Source organism: Calidris pugnax, unplaced genomic scaffold, assembly GCF_001431845.1.
Source record: "Calidris pugnax isolate Ruff unplaced genomic scaffold, ASM143184v1 scaffold70, whole genome shotgun sequence".
Lineage (NCBI taxonomy): Eukaryota > Metazoa > Chordata > Aves > Charadriiformes > Scolopacidae > Calidris > Calidris pugnax.
The window spans coordinates 12,201,491-12,218,596 of NW_015090862.1; the positions used below are offsets into that span (position 1 = coordinate 12,201,491).

At 53.0% G+C, this 17,106-nt stretch overlaps 1 protein-coding gene across 1 annotated transcript; it reads left to right on the forward strand.

The window, feature by feature from the left end:
• The first annotated feature begins 5,866 nt into the window (after positions 1–5,866).
• Positions 5,867–15,785, forward strand: RHCG (Rh family, C glycoprotein). Its single transcript, XM_014944353.1, has 10 exons — positions 5,867–6,077; positions 10,734–10,920; positions 11,397–11,547; positions 12,301–12,448; positions 12,845–13,011; positions 13,717–13,854; positions 14,211–14,347; positions 14,884–15,008; positions 15,357–15,430; positions 15,547–15,785. The coding sequence occupies exons 1-10, from the start codon at positions 5,867–5,869 to the stop codon at positions 15,610–15,612; spliced, it is 1,404 nt and encodes a 467-aa protein (XP_014799839.1). The 3' UTR covers positions 15,613–15,785.
• The last annotated feature ends 1,321 nt before the right edge of the window (positions 15,786–17,106 follow it).

Sequence of the window (17,106 nt, forward strand, 5' to 3'; positions counted from 1 at the left end):
CCGCCGCCAGTTTAAAATTTAAAGCCGGCAGGGGCGCGCGTAGTGGTGATGTCATTGCCCCCCTCGCCTCTCTCATTGGCTGAGGGCTGTGATGTCACCGCCGTGACATCAGAAGGCAGGGCGGGCGCCCTCGTGGCTGAGCTGCGGGAGCTCCTGTCACCCATAGGGGCACCGCGCCGGGGGGGGACAGGGTGTAGGGTCGGGGCACCTGATGTAGAATCATAGAATCATTTCGGTTGGAAAAGACCCTTGGGATCATCGAGTCCAACCATCAGCCCTACTCTACAAAGTTCTCCCCTACGCCATATCCCCCAACACCACATCTAAACAACTCTTCAACACATCCAGGGATGGTGACTCCACCCCCTCCCTGGGCAGCCTGTTCCAATGCCTGACTACTCTTTCTGTGAAAAACCCTTTCCTAATGTTCAGTCTAAACCTACCTTGTCGTAGCTTGAAACCGTTCCCTCTTGTTCTACCACTAATTACCTGGGAGAAGAGACCAGCACCAACTTCCTTACAATGTCCTTTCAAGTAGTTGTAGAGAGTGATGATGTCTCCCCTCAGTCTCCTCTTCCTCAAACTAAACAGTCCCAGCTCCTTCAACCGCTCTTCGTATGATTTGTTCTCCAGGCCCTTCACCAGCTTCATTGCCCTCCTCTGCACTCGCTCCAGCACCTTGACATCTCTCTTGTATTGAGGTGCCCAAAACTGGACACAATACTCCAGGTGTGGCCTCACCAGTGCTGAGTACAGGGGGACGATCACCCCCCTACTTCTGCTGGTCACACTATTTCTAATACAAGCCAGGATGCCATTGGCTTTTTTGGCCACCTGGGCACACTGCCGGCTCATATTCAGCCTCTTGTCAATTAGAACCCCCAACATCTGGGGAGGTGGAGGACGAAGACCTTGGGTGGTCATCAACCGCCTTGCCCCTGAGCATCACCTCCCAGCAGGTCTCGGAGCACACCTTCCCCTGTGGCTGTTGGCAGCCAGGGTGTGACCCAAGCGTGGGTGGACTACACTGGGTAACAGAGAAGAGGAAGCCCTGCAGACCAGAGGCGCCCAGATGTCCACACCACCCTTCTCTCCAAAGCCTGAATGCCCCAGCCCAAACCAGTGTCACCAGCAGCCAGTCGTATTTATAAAGCAACAAAGAGAAGCGGGCAATAAACCATCCATTCGGCTTTGCTGGTGACTATGAACGCAAGTGGGTTTAATGAGCTGGAACGAGGGGCTGATCCACTCGGGTGCGCAGGAGAAACCTGCCACCAAGAGCAAGGGAAGGACACCAAGTCTCCCTGGCTGAAGAGCCAGTGGGCCGCCTGCAGTCCTAGGGATGTGGGTTCCCTGAGGAGCCATGGGTCCCTCCTCCCGATTGAGGGTTGCTATTGACCCTGTGAGACATCTCGTGCTGCTTGTCAACATGTCACTCACATGTATGAGCCCTGAAGAAGAGCCAACTCCACTGAATTCCCACTGCCATCACCCAGCCGCTGGCGTCCGTCCCAGTAGCCCGCTGAGGACACTTAGCAGAGTGTGACCAAAACCTGCCTTATCACAGTCCACCGGGGACCAGAAACAAACTCGGGGCATGGGGGAGTTTCCCAGCAAAGCCTGGTAGCTCCCGAGATGGGAATTGCCGCCGGCTGATCAAGCTCCTGCTCCTTTCCTGCCCACTCCAGCGGATTTGCTCTTGAAGCCCATCCAGCTCTTGGGAAAGCCATCGGAGATGGTGGCTGAGCCCTGGTGACCTGTGTGTTTCCCAGCATAACACCCACACTCCCTGAAGCCTCTGCTTCTCACCCTGTCCTGCACTTGTGCTGCTCGTGGAGACGTTCGCCCTCTCCACCTGCTCCCCAAGGACACCGACTTCTCCTCTCTCAAACAGAGCCCTCGCATTCTCTCTGGACAATCATTGACTTGCCAATAAATGCAGTTTCTTGGGAGGGAGGGAAGGACACAAGAAAAGTAATTTGTAAATTGGGCTCACGTTTGGTTGACACTTTGATCCAGATAGGTTTTTTTAACTTAACAAAGTCTTGGTTTATTTTATTTAATTTTTTCAACATTTCTCTATGAGTGATACTTAATGCCAAGGGCTGAAAAGAGAAAAGCCAGACCTAAATGAACCAGGAGATAAAGGAGGGAAAGGCGAGGGTCACCAGGCTGGGACTGTCAAGTGAGTGCCTGCAATGCTGCAGATGCTGGAGATGCTGCTTCCATCTCTGCCCTCCCCTGGACACCTCCAGACCACCGGGGTCCACGGCTTTGTGGTCACCTCTCCAGCACCTTGGCCCTGCAATAAGATCTGCCAAGACAGTTCACAGTGACCCAAGGAGCCCTCATTCCCTCCTCTCCAGGCTGAAGCTGCCTCGAGGCCTCCAGGCAAGAGGGAGGGATTTCTGTGTGCTTTAGATTTTGTTTTTACATCTCAGATATTTTTAGTGCTCATAAAAGTGAGAAACTGGGAGAGACCCAGCTAGGACCAGTACCGTACAACCCTCACCCAGAGCTTTTCCAAGGCAACAGAGACCTGGTTGCCGCCAGCCTTAGTCCTGTGTCTCCAGAGCAGAAGGGCAAACATATCTGCCCCTCTTCCCCCAGCATCATCCCGCTGATTTTTTTTGGCAGAAACCTTGCTGCTTTTATGGGTGCTGGCCATGATGGGCCAAATTGAGTGGTGGAGCAGGCAAGAAATGTTGCCTCCAGCAGGCACTGCACTAGCTCACACCATTGTGGAGTTTCCAACAGGGCTTTTAAGCAGCTTGATATTAGTGACTGGGGCTCTGTGAATGTTACTTCCAGCAGGCACTGCAGTAGCTCACACCATTGTGGAGTTTCCTACAGGGCTTTTAAGCAGCTTGATATTAGTGACTGGGGCTCTGTGAAATCTGCCCCATGTGTCCTACCCACGTGGTAGGTGGGTACCTACAAAGTACCTTGTAGGATGGATGCAAAGGACTTGGTCTAACCCACCGTAGGAAGCACTCTGCCAGCATCGCTGTGGGCACCTGTGCTGGCACAGCCCCATCAGCCTTTCCAGTGTTACCCAGGCCCTGCAAAGGAGCCTGGTCCTTTAATGGGCTCTCACAGCATGGGGAGCCAGTGGAGCATGCCAGCTCTGATGGGACTGCAGTGGCAAAGTGCTGATCTGGAGGTCGATAAGGAGGGGCAGCACAAGGCAGTGCAGCAAGGTGAGACTATCGGGCCAGCGGAAAAGCCATTACCCTTTGTCCTCAGCCTCCAGAGGCAGGGGAGAGGGGCTGAGGACAACGGGTGGGACAGAGCTGCTGCCTTCCAGGCTGTGCAAGGTCTTCACAAGCTGCTTTTCTGGGGAAGCTGCCATTTCAGTGAGATCACAAATTAGAAAAAGCTCTGCAGTTTGGTTCCTTCCGCTAAAGGGTAATCAGAGCATAATTGCTGTTGGCTACACAACTAAGTCTTACCAAGTTCCCTTGTGTTATTAAAAGCTCCTCTGTGCCTCTGTGTTGCCTTTCTCAAGGTGTCCAAGGGCTGCTCTAGGCTAGGGCTGAAGACTGGTCCTGCCACGTAGCTGGCAGGAGAACATGCAACTACCAACAGTGCTTCTAGCAATTAGGGCTCAGGTATTGTTTAGGGATTTCAGCTTCTGTCTAGCTGGAGATCACTTCTTTCCTGGTATAAACAGCAGAGACCGCCTTGGAGAAACCATGTGTAATGGGAGACCCAAAAACATAGTGGGTGGGCCCTGAGCAGCATCGCTCGAGGGAGCACCCGTCCTCAGGGTGACAACAACATCCACTTGTTTGAGGCGTCCCCGCCAAGTGACCCTGCTCCAGCCAAAGCCAGCTGAAGCTCTGCTTGTGCAGGGTAAAGGGCTGGGCAGATGGAGTTCCCTTGTCCTCAGCCCCAGCATGGATGGGAGGGGAGGGGTGCTGGTTGGGACCCTTGCAGAGACAAGTGCAGCAGTGTTTTACAGCCCCGACTTCCCAGTGCTCCCCCGGGGCTGCAGGAAGGAGCCCTCACCCCGTTGTTCTCCCATGGTCTGACCTTCACTTGCTGTCTGGGTTCACTTGTTTTCTTACTCCCAACTGACCTCCCCGGTGTGTCTGGATCACTAACTGGTTCCTCAGAAGTGCTCCTGAGCTGCATCTCCCCAGCTCTTCCCAAAGCAGTCTCTGCCCTGCCGCCTGCATGGGGGCCAAATGAGGCTGGAGAACGATTTTGTGCGGCCGTCAATCTCTTCAGGACCATCCACAGCATTTTTCTGCCATCTGTCATTTTGAGAAGAAAGAAAACAGGAAAAAATAATAAACTCAAATTATTGCCTAATCAACACAGAAATCAGTGTTGCTTGCTCAGCCTGCAGGCCACAATTAGATGCCATCAGCAAATTTGGGCAGCTTGCCTGGGCTGCAGTCTTTCATCTCTTAAAGATTGACGGGCATCTCTGGGATCTGCAAGCAGAGGAAGGAGCTGGGATCTGCTTCCAGGACCTGCTGGGCTCTTTGGTGAAAAAGCACATGGTTCAAAACCATGGAAGAAAAGGAGCATTGTGTTTATGTCTCTTACGTAAAGGAAGCCATACCAGAGAAGGAGATGTTTAGGCTGCAGCTCTGAGGTCTCCAGCCCCACCTTCAGCACCATCTCACAGTGTTGCCCTGGTTCATACAGCTCCAGCCTGCCTTGTCTTGCCAGGAGGGTGTGCTGGGTAAATCACTCCGGGAAATAATGGGACAAATGTCACTTCTACCTCCTTATAGATACATGGCAGTCTTGGCAGGGGCATTGCATGTCTGTGCCTGCGTGCATGCAGGATCCTGGCATTTGGTTTGAAGCATGTGGCTTCCTCTTCCTCCTGGGACTGCCCCACAGGCTGCTATTCCAAAAGCAAACAGCAGCACCCAGCCCAGCCCAGTGACTCAGGCTGCCTTGGCAGAGATCTGGGGATGTCCCACAGCTCTGGTCATCAGAAGGAAGCTCTGAGCCCCGGGCTCAGCCCCATTTTCTCTTGGTCAAAAAGAGACAGATGCTCTGGGGAAGGGGTTGGGCAGCCCCAGGCAGACACCCACTGCAGCAGGGCTACGTCCCCCATCTCTGCACCCAGGACAGAGGCTCCCAGAAGGAAATGGGCCATCGTGACAGTTTGGTGTTGCCCAAGGGGCTGTGGGACTTGCCCTGCATGGGGTGGCAAGCCTGTCCCTGCTCCCCTGGCTCACACAGTGCAGTCGACTGCCTGGATGCACACTCCAAAGCAAAGAGCATGCAAGTCTCACCGTGAAGAGTCTCCAGCTGCACCCCACAAGACATGGGGACAGGTGAGAGCTGGAGCGAGGGGCACCCTGCCCTTGCCCTTGATGCTGGTTGGGGCAGGGTGCTTGCAGAGCTGGGGGGGTGACAAGGAGTCCAAGGAAGGAGGGCACTCAGGGCGGCGGGGGTCAGGGCACTCCTGCAAGGGGAAGGGAAGGGGTGTGGGAAGGGGGCAGGACCCAGTCCAAGGAAGGAGGGTGCTCAGGGCAGCGGGGGTCAGGGCACTCCTGCAAGGGGAAGGGAAGGGGTGTGGGAAGGGGGCAGGACACCTGGGTTCCACTCCCCACTCACACTGCCCTCCACATTTAGGCGTCCCCGGGGAGGCAGGGCTCAGAGGTGCTGGGAGCAGCTCGGAGAAAAGGTGCTGAGACCCGTCCCTCCTCCCAGGGAGGAAGGAGGGTGAGAGGAGCGAGTCTGCCGAAGCTCCCGCACTCTGAAACGTGATCCCACCGCAGGCACCTCCCTGGGCCCCACCTCACCCTCTCCTACATATATATATGTCGCCCGTCCTTGGCCTGGTGCGGGGGACACGGGCTGACACGGTGTGCCGGGCCCCCGGGGATCCCTGTGGATGGAGAGGCCAAGGCACCAGGGGATGGCGAAGAACACGTACATGCGCTGGCGGCTCCCGCTGGTCTGCCTCCTCTGGGAGGTGGCCATGATTGTCCTCTTCGGGGTCTTTGTGCGCTTCAGCCCCGAAGCTGATGCTCACTGGGAGGAAGAGAAGCAAGAGATGAACCTGACCAGCGACATGGAGAATGATTTCTACTTCCGATACCCGTGTGAGTATTTGGGAAGGCTAGTCCTGGTGCTGGTTGGTCCCCATACCATCCCAATCCATCCCACACATCCCTTCCCTTCCCATCCCATCCCATCCCATCCCTTCCCGTCCCATCCCATCTCATCCCATCCCATCCCATCCCATCCCATCCCATCCCATCCCATCCCACCATTTGCTGGAAAGTTGGGCTCTTTCCTTGAGGCTTGTTTGGGGCACACCAAGGAGGAAGAGAAAAAACCTGGTGGCCCTCCAGTGCTCTGGAGGCTCTGTCAGCAGGGTACCATGACACCAGTACCTGACGTCTTTTTTCCAGGAATAGGGCTGACGTGTTCCCAGCACCCTGTGAGTTTCAGCTTGCTGCCCCCTCCCTCGGCTCTGGATCAGAGCAAGCTTTTCTGTGCATACGGAGGAACGGCTGTCGAGATCCTGTGACATCTTCCTCCCCTTCCTACGTCCTCCCCCTCACTAGTAAATTACCCTTTAGCTATTGGTATTTCGATGCCAGAGTCCTCCTAGCCTGCCAGGTTCCCAGGGCTTTTGGGTCTCTGCATCGTTTTGCCACGGGGATTATTCAGGTGGTTAAAGCCCTTCTGGCCAGACGGTGCCTTTGGCCGGCTTTGATCTCCAGGGCTGGTCATCTTTGTGAGCCGTTGGGAACAGGCTGCTTCTGTAGGCAATTGTTTCCAAGGAAGCAACAGGCCTGAGTCATGCATCTATTTAGAACATTTCCATTAAAAACACCTGCTAAATCAAAGGAGCTATAGAAACCTGTAGCTGCTGAGGATTAGCTAGTTCAGAAAAGGATTTGCTTACAGAAACCCACTGCTCAGCTGGACGCCGGGTTAGTGCACGGCCGTGGCTGCCCTGGGCTCTCCCTTGGGATCTGCCCTTGGGACTAAGGTTGACATGAAGCAGCAGCAGTGCCTGAGGGCTGCTCTTGGCATTGGTGCCCTGGGAGGACATCAGGGGTCCAAGAAAGAGCTTGTTGGAGCTAGGGACATGACCTCTCTTCTGTCCTCATATCCTACCCCTGCTCCACAGAGCCAAATATTCCCCCTCAAATGGCTGCATGGATTCACACAGCTAAATCAACCTAAGAGCAACTGCTTAGCTCAGTTTAGCTTTGAATTACATTTCTGTTTCAGAGCCGAGGAAGGGCTCACGTGCCCAAAAAGCACAGCTGTTTTTTTCTCCATTATCTAATCAGGAATATTCTCTCTCTGCAAAAATGGACAAACACGGCAAAGCGGCCAAGTCCTGGCGTTTTGATCCCTGTGTCCACCCAGCACTGCTCAGAAGAGAGTGTGATGGTTGAACACCCAAAGATCATTTGTATTAATGTGTCTGTGGGTACTGCTGCCCATAGGACCTGTCCACAATGGCAGTGGGATAGTGGTCACAAACTGATGGATCCTCCAAGCCCAGAGGTGACCAGGAAGGGAAGACAGGCAGAGGGAAGCCTATGCGGGGTTGTGTCAGTGGTGCCCAATGCCAGGTCCAGTCAGTGTGATGATTCCTCCTCATTTTGAATCACACGTTGATATCCCTTAACGGGTGACTCATCTGCTCTCTAGGGAAGATAAATGAGATTTTCTTTGGCACATTCCCAAAGCCCAAATGCTTCCTCTCAATACTCATGGCAATTGTTCTCCCGCAGAAGGCAGGCAGAGGGAAGCCTATGCGGGGTTGTGTCAGTGGTGCCCAATGCCAGGTCCAGTCAGTGTGATGATTCCTCCTCATTTTGAATCGCACGTTGATATTCCTTAACGGGTGACTCATCCGCTCTCTAGGGAAGATAAATGACATTTTCTTTGGCACATTCCCAAAGCCCAAACACTTCCTCTCAATACTCATGGCAATTGTTCTCCCGCAAAAGCAAGGTCACAAAACCTTTAGGGCATGGCAGCACCTGAGCTCCTTCTGAGTGATGCCAACATTACTCTTCCCAAGCGAAAACAAATATAAGGGTTAGAAAAAGGCTTTAGACTGGGTGCAGTTTGAAGAAAGACCTGCTTTTCCTCCTGGGTCTGTGCAGGGTCTAACACACAGTGGGGATCCTGTGTTTTCGCAGGGGGCACAGTCCACAGCTTTAACTCTGACCTGTGTATTTCTGTTTTTGGGGTCAAAGTGGGAATATATAATGCAAATGCAGTAACACGTTGATATCCCTTAACGGGTGACTCATCTGCTCTCTAGGGAAGATAAATGAGATTTTCTTTGGCACATTCCCAAAGCCCAAATGCTTCCTCTCAATACTCATGGCAATTGTTCTCCCGCAAAAGCAAGGTCACAAAACCTTTAGGGTATGGCAGCACCTGAGCTGCTTCTGAGTGATGCCAACATTATTCTTCCCAAGCGAAAACAAATGCAAAGGTTAGAAAAAGGCTTTCGACTGGGTGCAGTTTGAAGAAAGACCTGCTTTTCCTCCTGGGTCTGTGCAGGGTCTAACACACAGTGGGGATCCTGTGTTTTCGGAGGGGGCACAGTTAGATATTTCTAGCAGTGTATTGTGCTGCTTATGCTGGAAAAGAGAAGTAGGGAGAATAAAACACTTCCTCTCAATACTCATGGCAATTGTTCTCCCGCAAAAGCAAGGTCACAAAACCTTTAGGGCATGGCAGCACCTGAGCTCCTTCTGAGTGATGCCAACATTATTCTTCCCAAGCGAAAACAAATGCAAAGGTTAGAAAAAGGCTTTCGACTGGGTGCAGTTTGAAGAAAGACCTGCTTTTCCTCCTGGGTCTGTGCAGGGTCTAACACACAGTGGGGATCCTGTGTTTTCGGAGGGGGCACAGTCCACAGCTTTAACTCTGACCTGTGTATTTCTGCTTTTGGGGTCAAAGTGGGAATATATAATGCAAATGCAGCAGTGTATTGTTCTGCCTATGCTGGAAAAGAGAAGTAGGGAGAATAAACATGGCAGCACCTGAGCTCCTTCTGAGTGATGCCAACATTACTCTTCCCAAGCGAAAACAAATATAAGGGTTAGAAAAAGGCTTTAGACTGGGTGCAGTTTGAAGAAAGACCTGCTTTTCCTCCTGGGTCTGTGCAGGGTCTAACACACAGTGGGGATCCTGTGTTTTCGCAGGGGGCACAGTCCACAGCTTTAACTCTGACCTGTGTATTTCTGTTTTTGGGGTCAAAGTGGGAATATATAATGCAAATGCAGTAGATATTTCTAGCAGTGTATTGTGCTGCTTATGCTGGAAAAGAGAAGTAGGGAGAATAAACACAGCTGCAGAGGGAAAGTCTGTGGGGTTGTATGGTAAAACCAGAGTTAGGAAGACTGGTTCTTAGGACACGCAGAGAAGCGCATTTGAAGTGACCCCTGCTGAACAGTGTCAGCTGCAGATCTTGTCTTTTTTCTTTTCTTATGAGTGATTTCATAGGCAAGGGGGGGACATTTTTAAAAACAAGCAGATTAACCTGTCTCTGCAACATGGCATTGCATTGCCGGAGCTTCTCCAAGTGCTCGTCCTTAAACAAGTTGCGAGATCTTGTAAAGCACCAAAGGACAAAAGCCCCAGCTTCTGCAGAGCTACACCTCAGCCAAACCCTCACCCAGACCTTCGTGGAAGCAGCAGACAGAACCTCACTGTCCCCATGGGAGCAGATCTGGGGCTGCTGGATTTCAGCACAGGGTCAGGGTAGAGCAGACACTCAGCCACTGGATTTCCCTCGCCCTGAGTTTGTGCCTTCTCTGAGGCGCACAGACGTTGCTGGTTATAGTGGTTGTAAAGGTTTGTGCACTGCATGATGCAGAAATTGCTGGTGTAGCTCCGTCAGTGTTGTGTTTACCTGTTCTACAGTACAGGCTTGCTGGTAGGAGTCTCCTGTGGGGAATCCCAGCCTTGGGTCTGCTGCTCTTTTCACAGGCAAAGTGGCCTCCGGTGTGAGGGTTTGCATGGTTCAATTTCTAAGTATGTAGCGTTTCAGCTCACTTAACTGCAAGGCGATGCTTATCTGACAGAAACGTGCAGCATTAAAAAGTACAGCAGGTTTACTGCACCAAGAAGTTCTTTCAGGAGGCTCAGGCAGGTTTGGTTTCCCCCCGGGGAAGGGCATCTGAGGGGCTCGAGTTAGCAGGTCTGAGCATTTGTGGGAAGAACTGGGTCTCTCTGGTTTAAGTACTCAACATCTCACAAGGTAGGAGCCCAGTCTCAAGGGTATTTTGCCACTGATTTCAGCAGCATTTTAAAAATGTGTTTGTAAACTTCCCTTGTTCTTGAAGCCTTCTTGCTCTGAGCCGTCACCAGGACCTTACATTGGATGGACCTACCCAAAATGACCATTCATGTGTTTTTAACAAAATTTCACTGTTCATTTTACATGACATTCTCTGAGTTTACAAAAGAGGTAAAAGCAATCTGAATGGAAGAATTTTTTCCTTTGTACACTCCATTAATCTCCAGTCTTCTCTTGCACACAGCTTTTAATAAACATTTTTTACCTTCAAGACTGAGCCTTTTAACCAAAAGCCAGTTTCTGAAAGCTATTTTCAGACTTAGAAATGTGGGGACATGGGACAAACACATACTTTCTCTTTTATTCCCCCCTACTGCCACTGATGTGGTTACTTTCCATTCGTCGCCAGCTTCAAACAGCACTCACAGCCCCACTGTCCCCGCAGAGCTGACATTCCCTTCCCTCTGCACAGCTTTCCAGGACGTCCATGTGATGATCTTTGTGGGCTTTGGCTTCCTCATGACATTCCTCAAGCGTTACGGATTCGGAGCCGTGGGTTTCAATTTCCTCCTTGCTGCCTTTGGGATCCAGTGGGCTCTCCTGATGCAAGGCTGGTTCCACTCTTTCAAGAGCGGGAAGATCCTCATTGGAGTGGAGAAGTAAGGAGGAGATGGGCTCTGGGATGCCACCACTTGACTGGCCAGTGGAAGAGCTGGGATGGGAGCCAAGCAGCTGGCACTGCCTGTCCCTCTGTTATGTGCAAATGAGTCTCTAAAATGTCGTCACTCCACATACCTCCCCTTGCTTTCCACCTTTGAGCCCAAAGGTACTTGCCATTATGGTGGTAGTGCTCAAAGGGAAATGTGAGTCAAGCATTTGACTCCTTAGTCCCAAGCCAAGCGCCATGGATGCCAGTGCTGAAAACATACATAATCCACATTATTTAAATAATCTGGAGGAAAGCACCTTTCCTGGACAGTATGTCAGAATGGGAGGATGGTCAGTGGGAAATCCAGGACTGGCTCCTAATCACCTATTCACCTTTGGGTGGGATCTCTAGAGCTGGGGGTGGGTGAGGATGAATTACAGCAGAGTATTTCCTCATTAAACCACAATTTTCCTTCCCCTTTTCCAGCCTGATCAATGCTGATTTCTGTGTCGGTTCTGTGTGCATTGCCTTTGGGGCCATCCTGGGCAAAACTAGCCCCATACAGCTCCTCGTCATGACTTTGTTTCAAGTCACACTCTTCGCAGTGAACGAGTACATCCTCCTCAACCTGCTTCACGTAAGGTTTTAGGCAGCACCCACTTGCTTCTGCTCCTTCCTCCTCACGTCTCTCCGACTTGTCTCCCTTTACTATGGTTCCACCAACCCACTGCCTTCATAAGCATTTGAAATGCAAGAATTTAGGCAAAAAAAGCAGACAGAATAGAAAAGGGGGGGGCTGGGGAGGGTACTCCCCCAAGAAGGGAGATCTCCCGGAGTTTTACACACAAGCCTGGCAATTCAAGGGTGCTGGGTCCTTTCATGGCAGCTCCTGAGGGCAGACAGGGAGTCTTGGCACAAAGGGCCAGTCATTCTCTTCAGGCCTGAAATTTCCCTCTCACCTGTTTTCCCTGCTGAAATATGGGCGTCATAGAAGGAAATCAAGTGACAAAGAGACTGAGATGTCTGCTGACAGAGGCAGGGTTCCTGCCCTTCGAGAGAGGGCTTGGAAAGCTGGGAGGCAAATGAGCTCCCAGAAGACCTGAGTGCACATGGGAGACAACCTGGCTGTCACTGCAACCCGCTTGGCATTGGGAAAGTCATCTGCTTTGATGCCTTCCAAGGGGAAGCTAAGAGGAATGCCATAGCCATGCATGGGACCAAGTGAGCACGATAGATAGCAGAACCAGGGCATTTTTGTCCTGTTTTCCCATGACTGACTGCAGGCTGGATGGACGGGTGGGCACACAAGTTGGGCATGATGCAAACCAGACCTCAGCTCCAAAACAAGTGGTGCTTGCAGAAGTGAACCTCTGTTTTCCCATGGCTGCAGGTTAAGGATGCGGGTGGCTCCATGACCATTCACACCTTTGGAGCCTACTTTGGCCTCACGGTGACACGTATCCTGTACAGACCCAACCTGGAGCAGAGTAAGGACAAGCAGGGCTCCGTGTACCACTCTGACCTCTTCGCTATGATCGGTGAGTCAACCCCACCTCAGGAGGGCCGGTACATGCAGACCACTCAGCTGCAGGGAGATGATGCCTTCTGTGTCTCTGGGAAAACCCAACTGAAACCAGGATTTGGGGCTGAGAAGCTCTGCATCCTGGTTTTCCACCTCTCAGAGCTACTCAGCTCTCTTCATCAGTGGTTGAGCTGAGATGGTGCCTGGGAAGACAAGGACGCATTTTGGATCCCCCTCTCTGCCAACCCCACCTGATGCTGGTCCCATCATGGGGGATGCAGCTCTGGGGCAGCAGGACTATAGGATTTAACTTCCCCCTGTGCAGAAAGATCTTCTTAAGAGGTTTCTTCAATCCCTGCATTCTCCCTTTTCCCATTCTTTGTCTCCTCCTTTGTCATCCCCATCCCACCAGGTACCCTGTATCTGTGGATGTACTGGCCCAGTTTTAACTCAGCAATTTCTGATCACGGGGATGGCCAGCACCGGGCTGCCATTAACACATACTGCTCGCTGGCTGCTTGTGTCCTCACCACGATGGCCTTCTCCAGCATGCTGCAGAAGAAAGGCAAGCTTGACATGGTAAGCTGGGAGCAGAGCACCCTGCGCTGCCCTGGGGACTTAAAATGAGGTTGATTGAGGGTCCAGAAAATGACTGGCACTTGTCCTTTGCTGAATAGTCACTGGGTTTCAGTTGCACCCAGATGGTGCAAAAAGCATCCAGGCAGAAACCCAGAGACTGTAATGAACAAGCAAATGGAAAGTGAGTCCTGCAGTGCTTGAGGTGCAGGGTGATGCTCTGCACATGGTGGACCAGTCACAGCAGGGACTGGACTTGTTCTGCCCAGAGAGGTGCTGGTGGGCATGTTGCAGAGTCACGTTTGGCAGCGCTCTCTCCAGCGAGCTGAGCAGGGCTTGTGCGGCAGCTCGTGAGCAATCGGGGGGCTGACTTGTACGTGTTATGTGTGTGGGTGACATGTCTCTGTGACAGCAGAGCTTGCATGACACATGGGTGAGACATATTTCCATCTCATCACAACTCCCCACCCAGATTTGTGGATGCAAAGATTGTGTGTGGTACGGGGAGTGGGAGTCTATGCGCGCCTGTGCTACAGACAGAGGCTGCCTGTTCTTCTCCTCTTGTTTTTTACCAACAAGCAGGAAAATGTGCCCTGACATTTCCTCTGGAATCATTTTCAGAGCTAATTCTCCTGCTTTACCATTTGTGCCATTCCTGAGCATTGGCCATCTCCCTGAGATGCCAAGACAGGGTGATTATTTCTGCAGGTCCACATCCAGAATGCAACGCTGGCCGGCGGTGTGGCCGTGGGCACCAGCGCAGAGATGATGCTGACTCCATACGGCTCCCTCATTGTTGGGTTCATCTGTGGCATCGTGTCCACGGTGGGGTATGTCTACTTCACGGTGAGTGCTGCTCTAGGGGTCTGCAGCTCTGGTCTGGCTAAGGAGATCAGGAATGGATTCACTTCCCTTTGAGGGTCCCTGCTTTCCACCATCCTTTACAGAGATGCATTTCTGACTCCATTTACTGTCCCCAAAGGCTCAGGAAGGTTCAGTCTCCCAACAGGAGAGTGTTTGGAGCATGTGTTGTTATTCTATCTTGAGCTCGGCTCATATCTTGGTCTACAAGCCCTTAGCTCCTTAATGGGACACAATATCACTCTTCCTTCTTTGCTTATCCCAGCCCTCCATGGAAGGAACTAACCCTTTCCACGGTTGTGCCCATGTCCTTGATCTCTCTCTACCTCCCTTCCCTTTAGCCTTTTTTGGAGTCCAGACTGCACATCCAGGACACATGTGGCATCCACAACCTCCATGCCATGCCAGGCCTTATTGGGGGCATTGTGGGGGCCATCACTGCAGCCGCAGCCACGGAGGATGTATATGGAAAGGAAGGGTAAGGCAGCTTGAAACTCTTCCATGAGAACAGATTTTTACCTGGGACTCCTTGGGCTGGGAGTGAAGAACAATTAACAGCCCTTGATAATTGTCCAGAATTGCCCCATTCCCCCTCATAAACATGGGGTCCACTGCCCATGTTGGGCTTACTGAAGTGTAAAAGACGCATCTCTTACAGCTGACTTCTGGTGGTCTCAAAAACTGAGCCATAACCTGCTCCCTGGCATTGCTCCAGGACATGGTGGGTGGGGAAGTGCTCCTCCCTCCATCTCTGCATTGTCTTGGGGGTCAGGTAAGGCTGAAGGAAACAAAAGAAATGTTTATATTTTGGGCTCCTCCTAGGTAAAACTTTGCCAGGGGCCAGAGGAGAAGGAATGGAGCGGTGTTTTGTGTCATTGCGACACTCTCCTGGTCCATTGCAGAAGAGGAATGGGGCTAGGGAGGAGTCCCCAAGGGAACAGGGCAACACGGCTCCTCCAGAGCGGGGCAAGATCTCCTGCCAGGAGCAATCCGCACCATTTCTGCCCTTGGCAGGTTCATCAAGGCCTTTGACTTCACTGGCGCGTACCAGACACGGACACCCAGTGTCCAAGGAGGGTTCCAGGCGGCTGGCATTGTGGTGTCTCTGCTGATGGCTTTCGCCGGGGGTGCCCTTGTGGGTAAGCAGGAGGGGAGCATGGCGAGGTGAGGGTTGAGCCCAGTTTGTGGTTGCTATGGAGGCATCCCTGTACTCCTGCCCATGGCTGGATGCGTCCTTCCCGCCTGCATTGCGAGGGTTGCAGCCTCTGGCTCGTTCACATTTGTACGCCCTACAGTCAGAACAAGGGAAACTGGGCAGCCAAGGAGGGAGGCAAGGTCAAATGGGTTTGGAGAAATGGAGGGATTGGCACCGACCACCATTTCCTGCCTTGGCCGCCGGGACGGATGGACTCCAGCCATCCGCACCCTGCCTGCGTCCCACATGGCACTGTGGCCCCCTGCCCACAACCCTGCCCGCCTGCTTCTAGGGGCCATCCTCAAGCTGCCCATATGGGGGGACGCCGCCGCCGAGAACTGCTTCGAGGACGACATTTACTGGGAGGTGAGCCGGGCCCCGGCCGAGGGTTTGGGGGTCGAGGCCGGCGGCGGGAGCGGGGCGGGAAGGCACAAGATGGCGCTGTCGCCCCGCGGCGCTGAGGTGGCTGTGTCGCCCCGCAGGTGCCGGAGGACGAGGAGAGCGACGCATACCACATGCACAACCCCGACAAGCCCGCCTCGCCCTGAGCCGCCCACAGCCCCCCGCCTCGGGAGCTGCCTCCTCAGGGGGGCGGCGGGGCTGCCCGCCATCTTCTCGCCCGCGGGGCTGCCCCCGCCGCCTCTTCCCCACCACCACAGGACCCCGAGCCCTCTCCTGGGGGGCGAAGGCGCGTTTTCTCCCGTGACGACGAGGCTCCCTGCCTGGCTCTTCTTTCCTGCTTTTGTAACAAGCTGTTGTGAATAAAATAAAGACATGTTCTTATTTCCAGGCCTGCGCTTCCTTGTGTCAGTAGAAGCACAGGACAGGATGTCGCCTGGATGGAGGTGGCACACAGCAGATACTGGGAGAGCTCTTGGCTGCTCGGGGGTACAGCGGAGGCGCTGGGACACTGCTGGTACCTGGGAGGCTGAAGTGGATCATAGAATCATCTAGGTTGGAAGGGACCTTCAAGATCATCTAGTCCAACCATCGACCTGACAAAAAAAACACCACTAAACCATGTCCACCAGCACCATGTCAACCCATCTTTTGAACACCTCCAGGGATGGTGCCTCAGCCACTTCCCTGGGCAGCCCATCCCAATGCTTGATAACCCTTTCAGTGTAAAAATTTTCTCTAATATCCAACCTGAACCTCCCCTGGCGCAACTTGAGGCTGTTTCTTCTAGTCCTGTCGCTTGTGACTTGGGAGAAGAGACCAACCCCCACCTCTCTACACCCTCCTTTCAGGTAGTTGTAGAGAACAATAAGGTCTCCCCTCAGCCTCCTCTTCTCCAGGCTGAACACCCCCAGCTCCCTCAGCCTCTCATCATAAGACTTGTGCTCCAGACCCCTCACCAGCTTCGTTGCCCTTCGCTGGACCCGCTCCAGCCCCTCAATGTCTTTTATGTGTTAAGGGACCCAAAACTGGACACAGTACTCAATGTGTGGCCTCACCAGTGCCCAGTACTGGTGCTGGATGCACCAGCGATGGCAATGGGGGATAGTGTAGGCTGTGGAAACGCTTGGTTTAGGACCTGGCGCTGGAGGCAGCAGCTCAGCCTTCCGTGGGCTGAGCCCCTCTGGGGAGCACAGGCCAGGCTGGGGCTTTTTTGGGAGGGATACGGGGTGTAGCAGCGGTCTCTACACTCGCGCTGCCATCCCAGGCCTGGGCAAGGGCCAGCTTTGAGCCTAGCTACCCTTTTATGTGCTTCCACCATCACCTTCTCTTGACCTGCTCTACCGAGGCTTCCATGGGCTCCTTGGGAGCCTTGTTTGCGCGTACAACCCAGGATGGCAAGACACTTTCCTCTCCTTTAGTTTCAGCCATTTCTTCCAGTGTAATCAAGATGACTCCTTCCACTTATAGGTGCTATCCTGGCAGGAAGAGCCCGAAGACAGAGCACAGCCCCCGACTCTGAAGCACATTGGGCTTCAGCCAGAGTTGGAGGAGATGGGAATGAAAATCAGTCCTAAAACCTGCATGTTTTCCAGGGTGTTATGATGTGAGGAGTGGGAGAGAAAAAAGGGGGGGGGGGGGGG

What these genes read in the sequence shown, in the direction of transcription:
- RHCG (XM_014944353.1), top strand. Translation starts at nt 5,867, where the DNA reads ATGGAGAGGCCAAGGCACCAGGGGATGGCGAAGAACACGTACATGCGC. An exon ending in TTTCTACTTCCGATACCCGT is followed by an intron (nt 6,078 to 10,733) that starts GTGAGTATTTGG and finishes CCCTCTGCACAG; the next exon opens with CTTTCCAGGACGTCCATGTG. An exon ending in TGACCTCTTCGCTATGATCG is followed by an intron (nt 12,449 to 12,844) that starts GTGAGTCAACCC and finishes CCATCCCACCAG; the next exon opens with GTACCCTGTATCTGTGGATG.